Consider the following 21,317-nt stretch of genomic DNA (forward strand, 5'->3'; position numbering starts at 1 on the left):
TGACAGGGATTCTCTTCCATTCTATAGGCCCTTTATCCTGTACTCACATACAAAAGAAAAAAATTTATTAATGAAAGCCATTATTCTGAGCACTAAAAAAAATATTTTAAAGTATCTAAATTGCAAATACATATATATGCTTTTTGCAAAACATGAAAGTTTACACTACAATTCATAGAACTTCTAAGTGATATTTAACAGCCAAAACAATCATAGAAAAACAAAGACAAATTTGGAATCTAATACTTAAAAACTACAATCCAAAGCAGTACTACAGAATAGAGAGAGAGCCCAGAGATGAACTCTTACACGTGGTCAAATGAATTCTGACTGGGATGGCACAACGGTTTAAAGGGAAAGAACAGACTTTCCACCAAATGGTTCCAGGAAAGTACCCACACGCAGAATGAAGCTGGACCCTTAGCTTAGCTTACACCACATACAAAACCCAAAGTGGAAGAGAGGTATAAACATCATATCTAAAATGCTTAAACTTAGAGCGGGGAAAAATAACAACATGTTGTTGATTTGGCAATTCTTTCTTATACATGTCACCAAAACCAAAAAATAATCAATTGGAACTACGTAAAACCTGGGACTTTTGGGCGGCGAGTGGATGTGACTGTCAGAGCATGTGCTCCGCATGTGTGTATACTGGGGTTCAATGCCCTCACCACCCAAGGCTGCAGGTCAGAGACAGAGTACTTGTTTGGTACACATGAGGCCTTAGGGTCAATCTCCAGTACCACACACAAAAGAGCAACACTATTGATAGAATGAATAGACCATAGAAAAGGAGAAATATTTACAAATCATGTATCTGGTGAAATGTTAATTTTACACACCAAGAACTCCTAAATTTTAATGACAAAAACAAACCAATGTAAAAATGGCAGAACACTTGAATAAACACATCTTCAAAGTAGATACACGAGTAGCCAATAAAACTATGTAGTCCTAAAGGCAGAGGCAGGTGGAGCTCTGTGAGTTCAAGGTCAACCTAGTCTATAAGGTTCCAAGCCAGCCAGAGCAACATAGTAAAACAATGTTTCTAAAAGAAAAAACAAAAAACTATGCAACAACACAAATTGTTAGGTAACTACAAATTATAAAGCAATAACACTCTATTATCACCAAGGGCCTATTAGCTAAAAACAGAAAACACTGTTAGCAAAGCTGTAGACAAAACGGGAAGCCACAAATACTAACAGAAAGTAAAATGGCACTGTCAGCATACAAAACAGTATAGTAGTTCCCAAAACCTTAACACAGAATTGCTACACGATTCTCCAATTCTGCTTCCAAGAATACAACTAAAAGAACTAAAAGCAGACCGTCAAACAGACATTCATAGTAGCCAAAGGGTGGACACAATCTAAGCACCCGTTAACACATGGAATTGTTTTAATGTACACATACAAGGAGATATTATTTGTGCTGCAACATGAATGAAACTTGAAAACACTATGCTGAGGAAAACAAGCCAGAAAAGAACAAGTGTCATCTGAATCCACTCAGGTCCCATACCTTCACTAGTCAAATGCAGAGACAGGAAGTAAACTGCAAGTTACCCGGAGTGAGAGGAAGGGAAGAATAGGTACTGCTGTAGTTTTACAAGATGAAAAAAAAAATTATGAAGATAATGGTGGTAGTGATTATAGAAAAATATAAACGTACTTGACACTGAGCTATACACTTAAAACATCACTCAAACAATAAATTGATGTTTACTTTACCACAATTTTTGTGACTGATATAATAGCTAGGCATGCTAAAAACCCCAGAACCCAAGAGACTAAAGTAGAACCACAAACTTGAGGCCAACAGCCAGTTCAAGGCCAGCCTGGGATATTTAGGAAAGCCCTGCCTGAAAAAGAACCAAAGGAGGGGAACCCCCCACCCCCACCAAGAGCCCTCAATCTTCCTTGCTGTACATGCCCAACACAAAACAATGCCAAAAGTGTTAGTCCACCAGCTCTCCATATTGTGAGCTTTATAATCTACTATTCTCCTTGAGTGTTTGAAATAAACCTGAGATCTAGTATCTTTCTAACACAAATTCTTAGGGCAATAACCAGATCTTTTTAAGCATGAGACTTACCTGATATAAAGCAAGAGAATGTCCATATCTTTGGAGAGGTCCCCTTGATACAGCTCCTACATTCCATATACTGCTTTCCAAATTGTAACTACAAACAAGAAAATAAACTCTATCGGTAAGCTAAAATTCCTTTTCAGTTCTTTAATTTCTGTGTGCGTTTCTTCAGTTGAATCCAAATTCTCTTTAAATTCAAAAGGAAGTATAACTAACAATTTCATGGACGATGTAAAAAAATTTTTAATAAAGCTCCAGTCAAAAAATATCTATTGTTAAGATTCAATTATTTCATTGTACAATATACAGGACTCAAGAGACATCTCAGTGGCTAAGAGTACTTGTTCTGGCAGAAGACGATCTGTAACTCCAGTTCCGGGAAATGTAATGAATGCCCTGTTCTGACCTCCACAGGCACCAGGTACATGTGCTGTACACGTACGTACACACATACATACACACACACACACACACACACACACACACACACACCACTCATGAACATAAAATTTAAAACTCTAAATTTCAAAAAATTGAAACAGATACATGAATTTAAGTAGAGAATTCATTGCTAGAATTAGTCTAATTGCATTTAATTGCAATGAAATTAAAAATAATGAGTTCTTCACTTTCAAATTAAAATAAAATCCAGTTTTTCTCAGAAATAGATGAAAATTCCCTCTTTTTATGACTTTCTACAAAATGACTTTTTACAGTAGTCATTTGCTTTTAATATTTACGCTTATCCTCTACACATATTTATCTTGGAAAAAATAAACTCATCAAGAACTACATATTTCCTATGCATAAATATAACCTGCTTGCTAATAATCCTTTTAAATTGTGCAGGGTAAATCCAGTAGTAAAGGTTTTTATAAAGTAAGCTACAGTATTGCATTGTATGACACAAAAGAATGGTTTTCAGAAGTCTATTGCACATGAACACTGACGTTCTAAACTACGCCCCTAAAGTGCTTAGCACTCAGATTCCAGGTGAACAGCATGGCACCCCACACTGGGCATTAACTTGGCAAAACACACAAGCAGCAGCACCCCAGAAGTGCAGTGCTGCTTTCCAAAGTCCAGTGACCCTCTAGTGATCGCTGCTCCAGACGTGCTCCATGTTCCTGTGCTCTAGATCCCACAACGCTCCAAGTCCGCATCTTCCCTGTGTGTGTGTGTGTGTGTGTGTGTGTGTGTGTGTGTATGTGTGTTCCTTGTCTTACCTGATCAGCACACATGTCTATAAGAAGATTTAAAACAAAAGCACGGTGGCTTCTCTTCCCCTCAGGCTAGCACTCAGCTTCTCCACCACCTATACCTCCATTCTCTCCTACACTAACTCCAAGGAGCTTTTTAACCATCTACTCCACAAGCCCGCTTCTGAGGTCAACATCTTCACCACAAATCCTTGGCCACTTTCCCGCCATCTGGCTTGGTTAACGGCCAACGTTTGATGTGGGTGGCGCTACCCTCTGAAGACAGTGCACTGGGGCTTCCCTACAGCCCTGCTCATTCCTTTTCAAACTGATGCTGGGCTCTCTTCTCCTTCCCAACCTTCTAGCAATATGGCTGCTGAGGCTCAGTTCTTGCTCTCTTCTGTAGCAAACCCGTTCCCTGTACAATTTCATTCTAACTGAATCCGTTTCTACTCTTCTTCCCAAAGCCCCCGTGCTCTGAGTCAAATGGTCTGAGTGTAACTCAGGGCTGTAAAGTCTACGGCTCACTCCACGGAGCTGGAACACAGACTCCTCTCCATTCCTCCATGTGTCTCCTCCTCCTCCCCTCTGACTTCACTCTTCCCTTTCATGATCTCTTAACAAATCACACAGCCTCTCTGTTGCTACTCGAATACTTCAGGAAACTCTGAAGTATTCACGTGAAGGCTCTGCCTCCTCTCCTTTCTGTGCCCACACGATTTCCATACCATTGCTAACTTACTTTTCCAAGTCTCTGCTCAGCTTTCAACTGTCTTTTGGAGCTCAGTTTGACTTAAGCCAGCTCCCCACCATTTGGTCACATTCTAATTTGACCCCCAGCAGCTTGTCTGTCTGTCTATCTATCCACACATTACAACTTAGTGTTTGTTGATATGTATGTTTATTGTCCATTGCCAGCCTTCCCTATGTTCTACACAATGACAAAATTTGTTACACTGACTGATAGTCTTCAAGCAAAACGGTGCTGGATCACCTAGAACTTCAGTTGCAAATGTTTGTGAGCAACCGTGTGGGTGCTGGGAGCCAAACCGAAATCCTCTGGAAGAGCAGCAAGTGCTCTTAACCACTGAGCCATTTCTTTGGCCCCTCTAGAATTTATTTTATTTTATACTTTAATTCTAGAAAAAAAAATTATAGGTCTAAAGCAAACTTTTCTTATACTCACAATTTTTTAAGTCATCACAATTAACAAGTCCAATACATTGAAGGGATAGAATTACCAGATAAAATACAGAATGCCCAGTTAGTGTGAACAAGCAAAGTAAGTGCAAGTATGATTCTGCAATGCTTGAACAAATTGAGATGTATGATATGGGATACACATTTCACTGTGGGGGGGGGGGGGGCCACAGGAGGCCCCGGCCCTTCCTGAAGGGACAGTAGCAATGAACTGCTACTACGGAAGGCAGAATCATTTTCCTTGGTAGTATAGGCACTAGTTAGTTATCCAGTCCAGTAAATAACAGCCACTAACCCTGATTGAACAAAGGAAATTCTTACACTAAAAACTGTTTATCTGAAATTCAAATGCAACTCAGTGTCCAGACATCTGTGTCTAAGACTGACAGTTCACTGGAATACATACCAGTATACTATCTAGGACCAGTTCTGATTGGAGACCCACATTACATTAGCAATTACAAATTAAGCCTAACACTCCTGAAAACAACATTGGTAATCAAATGATTCTTCCTATTTCAACTGTTTTGTTCTGTTATTAACTTACAAAATGCTATCGTTACTGAAAAAGAAATCAGATAGAGCTGCTCCCCACTCCGTGGTTCCCATTATCACCCATTCAACCACACAAAGGACGTAACTACTGGCCACAGTGAAATGACCGAGTTTGTAATGTTGTTACTATTATCCCCCCAAAAAGGAACCAAAGCATGTACTAAGAAAGCATTCAAGTTATTAAAGTTTACAAGAAAAAAGTTATTTTATATATACAATTATACTTTATTCTAAAAACAAAAAGGTAGCAGGATTCATTCTGCCAACATAGGTACAGCCTACCTTTATATGAAATTTATTTAAAATACTCTAGACAGGAAATAAAAATTTAATATAAAACAAACTCCAATGTACACTAAAAAATATTGACTTTGGACAAAATGATTGCATATATTCTCAAATCTGTACAATTTTAGCAAGTATGTACTATTACAAAAATAGCCATTTGTATATTTGGACAATAAAACAGTTTATTATAAAATCTAAAAACAAATACTTACTTCAGAACCATTTGAAAAGAACTGTAGTTAAAGGTGTATCCTCCAATCACCCACATAAATTTCCCATGTAAAACTGCTTTATGTGAAGCCCGACCTACAGAAGGGCTGAAGGGTTTAACATTTGGCAAAATCCAGTAAGACTCAGTAGAAGGAACATTCAGAGAACAATCCGGACCTATTTAAAAAATAACCACACAAAACACACTGGATTAAACAAAGATTACAGATTACAGAAACGGATTACACGGATAAGAAAATTTAAGAACCTAATGTCCACCATATTAGAAATGTAGTGTATATAATAGTCTGACCCTACTTGGTAGTGCACACCTCTAGAGCCATCACTCAAGAAGCTGAGGGAGACGGAAATCTTAAGGGCCAATGACCAAGCTCAGCCTGAGCTACATAGTAAGAATTTGGTCCTAAAATCTTCCCTCATTAAAAAAGAGTCTGAAGCCCGGCCAGTGGCACATGCCTTTAATCCCAGCACTTGGGAGGCAGAGTCAAGTGGATCTCTGAGTTCAAGGCCAGCCTGGTCTACAGAGTGAGTTCCAGGACAGGCACCAAAACTACACAGAGAAACCCTGTCTCAAAAAAACAAACAAACAAAAAAAAAAAAAGTCTGAAATATAACTTGCAAATAAATTCTTAACAAGGGAAATATCCTAACATGTCCTAATGAGCATCATAATCCATAAAAAATTCTTAAATAACACAAAATTTCTTATTTACTTTAGTATGCTACTATGATATTAAGATGGAAAGCAACATCCTTAAATTCTAGTTCTGTCAATAATGTCTGTCACCTTGAACAAATTTGTTTACCTTGCTCATCATCAAGCTTTCATATATAAAGTGGAAATAACAATCGACTCACAAATGCTATAAGTTTTTAATATTTCACAAAATAGTATATAAAGCATTTATAAATTATAAACTATTAAACAAGTGTGAAAATAAGAATCACATTATTAAGACCCAAACTGGCTTCAGTAGGTAGGCTCATATTTCAACAAAGAAAATAAAGTACAGTAAAATAAAAACTATTTTAAAAAAATAAAAAATTCCATAAAATGAAAACCATGATTAGTTAATGTGTCTCATGCATGACTGCTCAGTCTGGGTCTCCACACCATAAGATGCAGATGAGGCTGATCAACGTCTCTGAAACTTGAGTCACAGAAGGAACTCCTTATGCTCCAGTCCTTCTCGCATTACATGACAAGTTACATCTGGATGCACTTATCAAGCAGCATCGTCTCTATCCCAGGCACACCTGGTGTCACTGCACTTCCTGTTACTGCATGTTGCAGATGCATTTGTCACCAGCGGAGGCCTACAGCCACACCAGCTGAACCAGGTCTGCATCTGCTGTCTTCTGAGCAGTGTGTCTCTGTGTCTTGTCTGTTTTTCACTCTCCAAGATCTGCCATCAGTACTGCATGTCCTGACAACCTACAATCACTTCACTACTAAAATCACTTGCGGTCACCACCCATTTACCTATGTAAAACAACAAACCTTCCAATAAATGTGTGTTCTGGCTGCTTCAGGAACTGGCCATTCCCAGTCTCTCTCTCTCCTAAATCTCCTTATCACTGGAGACAAAGCACTATTTAAATTAAGCCAACTAATAGCTACAATGGTTTCTAAACACTGAGATGAAGGGGGAAGTCCAGTACCTTTCACTTAAATAAAAAGCAGATGCTGCCCTCTTATATCAATGGCCATGTCGTGAACGCAAAACAACATTTCTTAAAGGAAATGAAAAGTGCTACTCCAGAGAAAATGAATGAGAAGAGGTGAAATGCCCTCACTACTAACAGTGCATGTTTTGAGGGTCTGAATGGAAGATCAAACCATTCACAACATTCCTTTAAACCCAGACCTAATCCAGAAGCAGAGTGCAGACCACAGTAAAGTTTTCACTCTGCTCAATTCTCTGAAAGCTGAGAGAAGGAAGGAAGGAAAGAAGCAAAGTTCTGAGGGAGCAGAGGTTTCTGGTTTACAAGGAGTAAGGAAGAAGCCAGTTCTACAAAGTACACAGCAGGACAAATGTGGACTGCAGCAAGCTAGACACTAGGATGCTCTGGAGGGTTCCGTCGACACTCTGATGCCAGTAAGAGGATCTGAGATTATGGAAGAAGGGCAAAACGCCAGCATTCAGAGGAATTTAAAGGAGACATTATCAGTCCCATGGATGCTTTTAAGTGTTCCAACTACAGTAAAAGAGGTAACTGCTGATCTAGTGGGCACAGCGGAAGGGCCAGAAGTAAAGCATGGAGACAGAGCTGAAACACTGCTATCTCACAATAAGATTTTAACAGATAAAGAGTTACTTCTTGTGATCAGCAAAAATAATGGATTCCCAAGATGAAATCTACTGATAAAGATGCTGTAGACACTTTAGAATGACAAATTTAGAATATCGCTTGTTAGTAAAGAGGTGTGTGAGGATGGACTTCAATTTTGAAAGAAGTTCTGTTCGGATAAAAGGTTATCAACCAGTATCACATCAATCAAATTGATCCTGCAAACTTCACTGACCTCTCCCTTTAAGAAAGGACCACACAGGCAGCACTCGGGAGGCAGAGGCAGGCGATCTCTGTGAGTTCAAGGCCAGAGAGAGTTCTACAGAGAGAGTTCCGGGAAAGGTGCCAAAGCTACACAGAGAAACCCTGTCTCTAAAAACAAAACAAAAACAAACAAACAAAAAAGAGCACTGGCTGCTCTTCCAGAGGTTCTGGGTTCAATTCCCAGCACCCACATGGTGGCTCACAACCATCTGTAATGAGATCTCAAGCCATCTTCTGGCCTGCAGGCATACATGCAGGCAGAACACTGTATGTGTAATAAATACATAAATTTTAAAAAAAGAAAAAAGAAGTGACCACAGCTACTGCAGCCTTTACCAACGATGGAGCCATCAAACTAGCAAAACCCTCCACCAGCAAAAGAGATTCAGTAACAGCTTAAGTGACTATTACTATTTTGTAGCAATAAAATGTTTTTAAGATATGTACATTTTTATAATAATGTTGTTGTACATTTAGAAGTATAATTGTACATTCATATACTTTTGTATAAACATAATCATGTTCCCTGGGAAACTAGAAAAATACACATAACTTACTATATTACAATATTTATTTCATTGCAACCATCTAGAACTGAACTTACAGTATCTCCAAAATTATGCCTATATTTAATATGTTAGATATACTGTTTTGTTCAAACTAAATAATTGGTCACATGGTGAAAGTAAAATTAGTTCTTCCAGTGCCTTTCTTAGATCACTTTAGCATACCTAAATTGTTTCACTATAACCACGGTTTTTCTTTCTTCCACTTATGATTTAAGATGTATACTGAAATCTGCAATTCTCCAAAAAGAGAAAAACAAGACAAGAAAACAGCTTTGAAGAGAACTCCCTTCCGATTCCACTGAAAAGCTTTTGTTACAGTAGCCAAAATACTCTGCGTATAGCCCTATGGTCTGTTTCCATGTACTTGGAATACCCTCGATGTATTCTGACAATATTTAACTTCCCAAACAATGAATTGTATGACTAGTAATCATTCTAGATTTTTCTAAGTATATGGTTCTTACAATTTAGGTAAATGGTGTCATTACAATGAAAGTGCTTTTTTTCTAGCAGAAATCAGCGGTTTCAACTGTCCTAATTTGGGGATGTAATGGGGGTTTAAACAAGGTTGTGCATGGAATCCCAATACAGAAACTACTCCAAAGTGAAACAGTATGGTTGGAGCAGAAAAGGAAAGGTCACTTCTCCATTCATCTCGTCATGTAGCCCTGCAGCACTCATCTTGAAAATCATTGGTATTATCAAGATACATCTACATAGAAAAGAATAACTAACATTTTAAAGACCTATTTATGGATAATTATAGCCATCAAGATTATATACACAGACATTTAAAATAATGAAATAGAAAAGAAAGCATACCGGTTAACATTTATTCTAGGTACAAAAAACTAAACTGCCCATTTGATTAACCTGCTATGATGTTCACAAAATACCTAAACACTGTGCCCAATCTTCAACTATTATTCACAAATGCAAATTTTATAGGTTAATAAAATGCATTAAACTTGGTTACAAATTTAGATTATTAAATCAAGAGCTATTACCAAATGTCTACTTTCTAAAAAGGAAATGTCACCAGTATTAGTCCTGAAGAACACTATTTCAGGGCGGGGAGACGGCTCAGTTGTTAAAGGGCCTGCTGTGCCAGCACGAGACCCAAGGTAAGATTACCAGCATCCACCCAAAAGCTGACTGTGATGGCACACATCTGTAATAACGCCAGCACTGGGGGAAAGGGACAGGCAGATCCCCGAAGTTCCCAGTCTAGTCCAACTGATGAGCTCCAGTAAGAGATCTCCTCTAGCCCATTTCAAAAACAATCAATTTCATGTTACATCATTCTTTGTCTAATATTTATTATGACAAAATTATAAAGTAAAATTATTTACTTTTCAAAATGCCATACTAGGCGTTTCTAAATTCTTGCCCATTTCAGCCATTGGTTCCTTAAAGTGCTTTCTACAAGGAAAGGGAGATGAGCCCTTTAATGGTGCTTCTATGCTTCAAACACACTCCTCTGTGATTGGAAAACGTCTCTAACAATACAAGATCAAAGTGATGATTAAAGAATGAGAAGAGCAAGTTCAGAAGAGAAAATGGTGTTGGTCGAGCAGAAGTCTCTCGTGCAACACAGAATGCTGAAGTGTGGAGTCCAAGAGACAACAGAAATGCTGGGAATGGGGCCCAAGACTTCAGTTAAACCAGGCTCTTCCTCTGTGCTCTCCCAATAAAACCTCAGCACCTAGAGCACTGGTGCTCAGCCAGTGGGTCGCAACCCCCCAAAGACCACTGGAAAACACAGATATTTATATTGCAACTCATAACAGTAGCAAATTTACAGTAATGAAGTAGCAATGAAAGTAATTTTATGGTCGGGAATCACAACATGAGGAACTGTATTAAAGGGTCGTAGCATTAGGAAGATTGAGAATCACTGTTCCAGACAGTAATGCTCACTGCTAATGTGTGTACACTTAGACTGCTCATGTGACCACTGTTTCAGAGTGGTCACAGACAGCACTGGCTTCTCCTTTTCCATGTGCTGAGACATATCCAATTCCGGAAGTTTACTGAATGACTGCAGGAAGTACTACTGAGAATAGAATATAAAAGCAATATTAATAACAAAAAAAAACTAGAATAAGTACTATTTTGAATCATGTCTATACCACCCTCAGAAAATAAAGCACTCCAAAGAGGAAATAATCAAGTAAAGCACAAAAAGGGACAGATGTTTATAGGTAATGTTACACAGATATAATCTTCTTTTGTTTTCAAGACCTTTAAAATGATACAACAGCCAAAACTCAGTTTGGTAAACACTGTATGTAAGCCATATTTTAATTTATTTGGCTTTACTTAAACTACTATTTATATACAATAATCACTATAGGAAATGAAAATATTTTTGTTCCAAAATTTAAGTGGAAAAAAGCATCAAAGCAAATTCTGAGGACACAAAATTTGGAAATGATTAACCACTTAAAAATACAGTCCTATCACTAATGAACACTTGAAAAATTGCACCTGCCATAACCATAAATAACAGATGAACAATAAAATCCTTGTTAGTAGAAGTCACTGGTAGAGTGTATGTGGGGTTCTTAGAGAGAATCACTGTTGTTGTGCTACCCTGTACTGTAGGAACACACGCTCAGTGACCTCTGAACCACGTAATGTGTGGCTCAAAGTTCCCTCTGCCAAAGAGTCATATAGCAGCACAAAGGAAGCTTCTCTGAAAATGTAATCGCAAAGTAGACCTGGTCAGATGATGGCCGATAACTATACTCATCCCTTAGTTTAACTCCACAACGAGAAATATATGACTATATACCCAGATGCTTATGAAACCCAAAACTCTTCAGTGTGACTTAAAGCTAATCTTTAATGGCAGACAGAAGATTTTAGAATTCTTTACTGGGAATCTAACTTTTACAACTGGTAGCTAAATAAACTTTCACTTACTGAAATAGTCTATGTTCTTTTTAAAACAGCCACAAGAGGTCAGTCTTTCCTAAGAAATACATTTAAAATGATCCTATACCTGTGGGACGGCATTTATTTTCGCAATACAGTATGTTTACCCATTATGAAGTGAATATGAATAAACCACATATTAAATCCAGTGAAGTCATCTAATCTCTGGAGAATCAACAACAAAATTATAGAAGATCATAATGACCCTATACCTACAATTTTAGGCTTAATGCATAACTTGAGTTAACCCCTAAAATAGCATGTAGACACATCTTTACCAATTCTATTTGTTGTGGAATAATCTTTTTATACACCAAAGAGGTGTCTTTATCAAGCACCTTCCGATTGGTTTAATAAAGAGCTAAATGGCCAATAGCTAGGCAGGAGGAATAGGTGGGACTTTCGGGCACAGAGAGAACTCTGAGAAGAAGAGAGGCAGAGCGGCCATGGAGATGTGGAACAAGTCGGACACACAGAATGGGAGAGAGGTAAAAGCCACATAGAATGTAGTTTAATAAAAATATGAGTTCATTTAAGTTATAAGAGCTAGTGGGACAAGCCACACTAACTAAGGCCGAGCTTTGACAATTAATGTCTCTATGTCATTACTTGGGAGCTGGCTGGCAGGACAGAGAAAGACTTATTACATCTATTTGTGAAAATGCAGATTACTAGGACATTAATTGTTAACCTAAACATACAAAAGAAATGGCACTTGGGTGCGCAAAGGACAAAAAAGGAATGTAGAATTTTCAAAGCCATTCCAGACCCCGCATGCTTACCTTGCCAACTATCATTGCAGACACAGAGTTTTTCTCCTGTTAGGTCACAGTAGCCGTGATCTGGACTGCCACAGTTGGCTTTACAGTACGGAATATCACATGCTTCCCCTTTCCAGTATTTATCACATTCACAATACACTTGACTTGCAACAGAGACACTAGTTGTACACTTTCCATGACCAGAACAATTGTTAGGACAAGAATTGATTCTGTAAAACATAATTCACATGCTCAAATATCATTCATATATTCAAATTCAAGAAAATCAAAAACGGATTTTGAGTGATTTTTGTAGACTTCATTTTCATATTTTTGTTGTGTTTATTAACTTAACACAATTTCACAACGTGGCGTTCGTTGTTCTTTGTTCTGTACCCCATTTTTAGAGACAGGGTGTCAGTCTGTGGTCAGGCTGGTCTCCTGCCTGGCCTCCCAGGGGCCAGCACTGCAGGTATGTGCCATCACTCCACAGCCTCCCTGTCACTCTCCTCATTCCAGTAGTTACCTGTTCGCAGTCAGTCTTAGTTCATCGAACAAATGTATTTTATCCCACAGTGTCCATGGACTACACGTTCAGCTTCTGAAGCGTCTGTGCAGTCCCAAGCATGATGTTTATAAAGCCTTATTGAATGTATATTTTAAGAAAAAGAGAAGTTTATGAACTCCTGAAACTTAAGAGAACCAAGAAATGACACATTAAGGCACATACTACCACCTATACATCCAAAAAAAGGCATGTTTATCACACTTTATTTTAATGCCCTTTAACTGACTGTATTCTACTATATTTACTTTCCCTTGTGTGCATATTTGGATACATTATCATATAAAGAAATCCCAAAATAAATTGCTGATTGAAGGGTATTTTAAATACTTTCTTCCCGGTGAAATTTTTTCTGGTGAGCAATTTCTATCTTCATGAAGAAAAGAAAAAAACTGACAAGTTGTTGTGTGACCATTCCTCTAAATCACTGAGATCAACTCTCACTGCTTCACCCCTGACCTGTGGATATAAAAGGGTTTTAATGAACATAAATATGCTAAGAGGCTAGAGAGATGGCTCACGGTTAAGAGCAATGGCTATTCTTCCCAGGAACTGAGGTCCAATACCAGCACCTACATGGCGACTCACGACTCTCTGTCACTACAGCTCTAGGAGATCCAACATCTTCTGGCCTCCACAGGCACTGGGCATGCGTGTGATACACAGACACGCACACAGACAGATACCTAAAACAACCTTGGCCGCTCAGCCAGCACTAGGGAAGACATTTACCGCAATACCACTAACTGACGTGTGAGCAGTGCGCACACCTAACAATGCTCCCGAAACTAGCAGAAGAGAGAGACTACGGGAACAGTCATTCATCAGGAGGCAACGCCAATTTCAGAAGACAAATACTGCTGGACGCCAAGACAGACTGACCTCAACACGACAGCCGACGGCATCAGCACCCCCCCCCACACACACACACACACACACACACACACACACACGTCACCCAGACAAAAAACTCAACAAAACCTGTCAGACTTAAAGGACTGAACAGACATCTGTATGACAACCCCCCCCCCCCCCCCCGTGAACTTTCTCTAAAATGAACACATTTTAGGACATAGGCAAGCCTTAACTAAAACAGCCAATTGGAACAATTTCTTGTACTGTCCTTGGTCACAATGGGATAAATAGAAATCAATAGGAGACTAAGAAAATATATAAATTCATAGACTGAAAAACATATTCCAGAATGATTTTTTAAAATTCCTACAATCAAATCAAAATGAAAACTCAACATACCAGAAACTATGCATTAAAATGAAAGCAGTTATGAGAGACAAATTAATTGTTATAAACATCATTATTAAAATTGTAGGAATCTCAAATTTAAAAAAAACTTACTGATGGAACTTCAGGTCTTAAAAAATCAGAACAAACCAAAACCAAAATCAGTAAATGGAAAAAAACAATTAAGTATCAAGGAAGAAATGGGTTCCTCAAAAAGAGATAAGATTGACAAACCCTTAACCAAACTAACCAAAGAAAGAGAGAAGACCCAAATTAATAAAATCAGAAATGAAGAGAAATCAGTAAAACAGATGCCAATGTTGCCCAGGAGATCACAGCAGCACATTTACAAACCTATATTCCAATAAATTGGAAATCTGGAAGAATGGATAAGCTTCTAGAAGCCTATCAAAATGAAGACTATATGAACAGTTTAAACAGATCTAAGACAAGCAATAAAACTAAGTACAGGTGTCCCAACTAGAAATTCCTGAGTTCAGATGGACTGTTGGATTCCACCAGCCTTTAAAGAGTCTTAGAGACATTCCTCAAAGCATCCCACAGGTAGGAAGTTCTGAACACAGTGTCAGACACATAACAGATTTTCAATGTGTATTGTTTTTATTATTTTAGAAGAAAGAGAAGTATAGCCATCTAGTTTATCTCGTATGCCTCAATTTCTTCATGTGTAACATGAGAAAATCAATCACCCTCATGGTGAAACTGTTATAAAGGAGGTTAAATCCCATAATGTAGCTACAGCACCTAGGATATCTCTGGAACAGAGGGACTACCAGACCTTAATTCCTACAGGCCTCTTCAAACACAAAACAGAGCTTAGGGCTCCCTGAAATACCACATACGTGTTGCTATACATGTAAAACAACTCTAGTACTATTTTACTTAAGTATTTACTTAACCAAACAATTCTAAATTTTGTAATTAGCTTTTCAACCACACAATTTGCTACTGTAAGATCCTCCAGACTTGAAAATTATCATAACTCAGACTTAGAGGACAATCTGTGGTATATTGCTAATACTTTACATCACTTAGAAAAAGATCCTGTATAAGCTAAAATTTAATACACCAACCTGTTCCTGGTATACAGGACATTCATATATGAGTTAGGACAGTTTTACTAAATACACCAACCTGTTCCTAGTATACAGGACATTCATATATAAGTTAGGACTGTTTTACTAAATACACCAACCTGTTCCTGGTATACAGGACATTCATATATAAGTTAGGACCGTTTTACTAGACGAACCTGAACAAATACTTACGAGTAGAAAATGTTGAAGCCAGTTAGGTTATATGCAGCATCACTAAAAAAGTGCAGCAGCGCATAGCCAGATGTTGTGACCACCTCAGGCACTGTCTCGTTGCCCCTCACTTCGGGGACGATCAAGCCACTAAAGGAGATCAGAATTGAGATTTACAGGTATCCACTGTGACTCTGCACAGACATACGCTCAAAACCAGTATCCAGTTCAGAAAGCACACATATTAGAAAGAACTAACAGAAAAACAAATAACAAATTTATCAGTTTCTACCCCATTAGATCTACTGCTGATAATAAACTAACACAGGCCACCTCACTGTCTCCTGCTCCTCCTCCTCCTCCTCCTCCTCCTCCTCCTCCTCCTCCTCCCACTACTGCTCCTCTACTGCTAATGCTCCTCCTGATCTTCCTTCTCTCCCTCCTGCTCCTCCTCTTCTAACACTAATTGGACTGAAATGTCCCATTTCTCCTTTGTATCCTGCTATCTGTCCTGAGACAGTACTCCACACTGGTCCCTTACCTGACTCACACACAGGCTTGTGTCCTGCTATCTGTCCTGAGACAGTACTCCACAATGGTCCCTTACCTGACTCACACACAGGCTTGTGTCCTGCTATCTGTCCTGAGACAGTACTCCACACTGGTCCCTTACCTGACTCACACACAGGCTTTACTCTAAGCCGCCTTGGCACTCTAGCAGTAGCTGGGTAGCCTTCTCCTCCCCACTGACGATGACCAGCAATGTAGAAACATTTTATAGCAGCTGACATGCAGCTCACATGCTTACAGAGAAATCTACTCAAAACTGTGTGCTTCCAATACAATGATCTAGACATCAGACACTTGTAAAATATGTGCTTTTGTTCTTTAAAATTCTGCTTATTGTTGTATCAGAACATAAATATTCCCAAATAGCATTTCCCATCTAGGTCATAAGTACACAAAAGAAAACACATGGTGAAGGGCAGGGTAATAAATGTACAAAAGTTCTAAGCATCAGATATTTCTTTTGTTTGTTTGGTGGGTGGGTGGTTGGATTTCTTCTTCTTCTTCTTCTTCTTCTTTTTTTTTTTTTTTTTTTTTTTTTTTTTTTTTTTTTTTTTTTTTTTTTTTTTTTTGGTTTTTCGAGACAGGGTTTCTCTGTGTAGCTTTGCGCCTTTCCTGGAACTCACTTGGTAGCCCAGGCTGGCCTCGAACTCACAGAGATCCGCCTGTCTCTGCCTCCCGACCGCCCGGCCTTTTCTTTTTTTTTTTTTTTATTCAGACACTGCAGCCCAGGCTGATCTTGAACCCATGCTGTTCCATCTGTCTTAGCCTCCCAAGTGCTGGAATTACAGGTGTCAGCCATAAACTCAGCTTTGATACAGTCCTCTATGCTACCTGTTCATAGGGAAAACTACACTCTTCATTAGTTAGACCAAACTATCCTCTCTGTATGTGTGAAAACATGCATTAGGATGATGAAGCTGAGAAACACATTGTACAACTTAAAATAGTGAATTCTTCTTTTATAAATCAAATTCATCAAAGTATTATTCCATACAGAGCATACGCCCTGATCTAAACATACACTTGCAGACTCTCCACAGTCCAGCTACAGAATATTTCCTTCGTTCAGTGGTTATCTTAGACCCTTTTCACTGTCAAAAACTGAGTCACCTACAGACCCATTCTGCTATTATATCTGTCTCTTTAGAACATTTAAAATAGAATATTAAGGTATATCTTCTATATGTGGCTTATTTCATTCACCATGGCTTTTGAGATTCACAACTTTCTTTTTTCAGGTATCCACAGTTTTTCATTTCTCAAAGTAGTAAAAAAAAATTTTGCCAAAGTTAAAGTAATATTTAGGCATCACTGGGAACTGAATTCCCTCAAACAAATCTTACTTGACAGAAAAATGCTATCCTAAAGATGTTTTATTTTCAAATAAAAACAAATTAAAAAATAATCAACCAGTAGTTTACTGCATCTAAGAGGTTTGAGGGTAGAGAACAGATGATTTTTAAAAGAAGATTGTCAACGGAATTTGATTTCTACACCATCAATTGTGGTTTTACATACACGTGTACTTCTCACAGTTGTATGATTACATCTGCTGTGTAATTTGTCTTGAGGAGGCATATACTGACATCTATTCACCTCTCTGAGGCTTAGGCAACACCAGAGAAGAGGCAGAGAAAAGAATGTAAGAGCCAGAAGAAGGGGTGGGTTGTTGTTGTCGTTGCTGTTTGTTTTTTAGCTATTTCCTTAAAAAAAAAAAAAAAAAAAAAAAAAAAAAGACAGACAGGAAGGAAAGGAGGAAGGGAGGAAGGGAGGGAGGAAAGGGGGGAGGGGAGGGAGGGAGGGAGGGAGGGAGGGAGGGAGGGAGGGAGGAAGGAAGGAAGGAAGGAAAGAAGGAAGGAAGGAAGGAAGGAAGGAAGAAAAAACAGAAACTCCCTCCTGGAGGGACAGTGGAGGCCTGTAAGACTCAGGAAGCCCCTGAAACACAAAGCTCAGGAGATCAGAATGAAAAGGTTGGGAAACTCTGGACGTAGTCCAATTCTCTGAAAGTTGGCAGGGAGATCAGTGGATGCAGCTTTTGTGACTCATCCACTCTGGGACAGTTCTCAATGATGCAACTGCCTTTAAGTCACCCACACTCCTGTAAGCAGCCTTTCATCCAGGTTCCTGTAGCTAACCCTCGTAGACTCATTCATCCAGGTTCCCGTAGCTAACCCTCGTAGACTCATTCATCCAGGTTCCTGTAGCTAACCCTCGTAGACTCATTCATCCAGGTTCCTGTAGCTAACCCTAGTAGACTCATTCATCCAGGTTCCTGTAGCTAACCCTCGTAGACTCATTCATCCAGGTTCCTGTAGCTAACCCTCGCAGACTCCTTCATCCAGGTTCCTGTAGCTAACCCTCGTAGACTCATTCATCCAGGTTCCCGTAGCTAACCCTCGTAGACTCATTCATCCAGGTTCCCGTAGCTAACCCTCGTGGACTCCTTCATCCAGGTTCCTGTAGCTAACCCTCGTGGACTCCTTCATCCAGGTTCCCGTAGCTAACCCTCGTAGACTCCTTCATCCAGGTTCCTGTAGCTAACCCTCGTAGACTCCTTCATCCAGGTTCCCGTAGCTAACCCTCGTAGACTCATTCATCCAGGTTCCCGTAGCTAACCCTCGTGGACTCCTTCATCCAGGTTCCTGTAGCTAACCCTCGTGGACTCCTTCATCCAGGTTCCCGTAGCTAACCCTCGTAGACTCCTTCATCCAGGTTCCTGTAGCTAACCCTCGTAGACTCCTTCATCCAGGTTCCCGTAGCTAACCCTCGTAGACTCATTCATCCAGGTTCCCGTAGCTAACCCTCGTGGACTCCTTCATCCAGGTTCCTGTAGCTAACCCTCGTGGACTCCTTCATCCAGGTTCCCGTAGCTAACCCTCGTAGACTCCTTCATCCAGGTTCCCGTAGCTAACCCTCATAGACTCCTTCATCCAGGTTCCCGTAGCTAACCCTCGTAGACTCCTTCATCCAGGTTCCCGTAGCTAACCCTCGTAGACTCCTTCATCCAGGTTCCTGTAGCTAACCCTCGTAGACTCCTTCATCCAGGTTCCTGTAGCTAACCCTCGTAGACTCCTTCATCTAGGTTCCTGTAGCTAACCCTCGTAGACTCATTCATCCAGGTTCCTGTAGCTAACCCTCGTAGACTCCTTCATCCAGGTTCCTGTAGCTAACCCTCGTAGACTCATTCATCCAGGTTCCTGTAGCTAACCCTAGTAGACTCATTCATCCAGGTTCCTGTAGCTAACCCTCATAGACTCATTCATCCAGGTTCCTGTAGCTAACCCTCGTAGACTCATTCATCCAGGTTCCCGTAGCTAACCCTCGTAGACTCCTTCACTCACTAAGCTAAACTCGTACAAACCCGCCTCTGCTCTGCCACCGGTGCCCATTCTAGAGTGCATACTTATTTCTTCCTATCTCCGTAAGAGGTGTGCAGTCACACAACAAAACAAAAATAAGCACACTGAAGAAAGAAAAAAAATAATATTCCTAAAGCTTTAAAATACCTAATCTTTGAAAGCTCTCTTAAAAAGAAGAAAAAACTGATTTGTTTGCTCACTCATTTATAAATGGTTGTAAAGCAATAAAAGAGGATGCTGGAGAGTTGGCTCAGCAGTTAAGAATGAGTGTCACTCTTGCCGAAGACCCAAGTTTGGTTCCCACCACCCACATTAAGCAGCTCAAGTCCACTTCCAACTCCAGTTGAAGGAGATCAGACTCCTCTGGCCTCCAGGGGCACCTACACTCTCATTCACATACCCACAGACAAGCATATACATACAAACTTTCTTAGAAATAAATATTTTTAAAGCAATAAATTACAAAAGGGACTTCCAATTATTATATAACACACCAGACCATTTGGACCAATCTACAGTATAATACAACCCACAGAGTAAACAATATAGAAAACTAAAAACAACCTGCCTGAGATTGATACAGAACTATCACTTAGGGATGAGCCCAGGCCGAATGGAGGACATTTCTCTCTTCACAGTTGAAAACAAGATTTTAAGGCCTAAATAATTGGAGGAGGGGTGTCAAAGATTTTCCAGAGCTAGGAAAGCGAAAGGGTAACCCTTACTTTGAACTAGGACCCCAACAACTAGGAGGCAGGAATGGTGAGCTGCTGTGTGTCAGGCCCTCCAAGGAATCACACTGCACCTTGGGGTCTGAGTGATCTCAACTACTGATTTTGAGCTGAAGGCGAACTGCTGGTGTCCCCAGTTACTTTCTGCAGGATTAGATCTTTCCAGGCCTAGTTTATTAATATATCCAATTTTTTCGAAATTCAATATCCAGCATCAGAGGGGAGTAAGGATGTTAGAAATAAAACTTCTCAATTACAAATAATCTTCATATTGTAGTAATGTCTTGCCTACAGAATAAGATCTAATTTCTTAAGTATAGTGTACAAGGAATCACTATTTCAGTGACTCAAGAATTATGTTACATGGATTCATTCTGACTCTATCACTTACCAGGGAAACAACTTTGCTACCAGTTCTTGGAATAGGACCTTCAAACTCCTGCAATTTCTCAGGTGACAAATTGCCTGCTGTTTACAGAGGACCTTGACAGGTTCTGTCAGTGGGTCCCTCATAATGGAATCTAAAGTTACACTTCAGGTTGGGAATGGTCACTCCAGCAAAACCAATCATGTGACTGAAGAGTCGAAGACATCTGGTAGCAGCCTGACTTAGTAACAGAAGAGGGAAGAGTACAGATTTGTATTCAGCCTCCTCATGGACAATGACTCCAACAACTAAGCCTGTATAACGAAACAAACAACTAAAAACCATCTCAAGACACCAGAAACTCAGGACAGCCTCCAAGTGATGATATGCATGGATGTGCTAGGTGGGTAACATCCTAAGCACACAATGTTTTGTGTTTGCCATCTTTCCCAATCTCAATTCTGTGCCTCTCTTTATAGGCTGGTTGCAATTTCTATTCTTGAGAATAAAACACTAGCCACAAATACAGCATTTTGCTGAGTTCTGTGAATCATTCTTAAAAACTAGGAAGCATGGGTTCCCAGAATTAGTGATCAAATAGTCAGAAGAAAAGATGGGGACACCCTCCACTTCCAAATGGTGTCTACAGTGAGGACAGTTGGTGTGTCCTTCCTTTAGAAAAGATGGGGACACCCTCCACTTCCAAATGGTGTCTACAGTGAGGACAGTTGGTGTGCCCTTCCTTTAGCAAAGATGGGAACACCCTCCACTTCCAAATGGTGTCTACAGTGAGGACAGTTTGTGTACCCTTCCTTTAGCAA

The 21,317-nt window shown here is 39.6% G+C and overlaps 1 protein-coding gene across 1 annotated transcript in view; it reads right to left on the reverse strand.

The window, feature by feature from the left end:
• Positions 1–21,317, reverse strand: part of Atrnl1 (attractin like 1) — a 582,942-nt gene that overhangs the window by 541,562 nt on the left and 20,063 nt on the right. Inside the window, exons 4-7 of the mRNA XM_059256021.1 lie at positions 15,491–15,619; positions 12,416–12,624; positions 5,550–5,724; positions 2,102–2,189 (exon numbers count right to left, since the gene is read on the reverse strand). Of these exons, the coding sequence (XP_059112004.1) occupies positions 2,102–2,189; positions 5,550–5,724; positions 12,416–12,624; positions 15,491–15,619 (601 nt within the window). The remainder of the gene's footprint in view (positions 1–2,101; positions 2,190–5,549; positions 5,725–12,415; positions 12,625–15,490; positions 15,620–21,317) is intronic.

Source organism: Peromyscus eremicus, chromosome 1 (assembly GCF_949786415.1).
Source record: "Peromyscus eremicus chromosome 1, PerEre_H2_v1, whole genome shotgun sequence".
NCBI lineage: Eukaryota > Metazoa > Chordata > Mammalia > Rodentia > Cricetidae > Peromyscus > Peromyscus eremicus.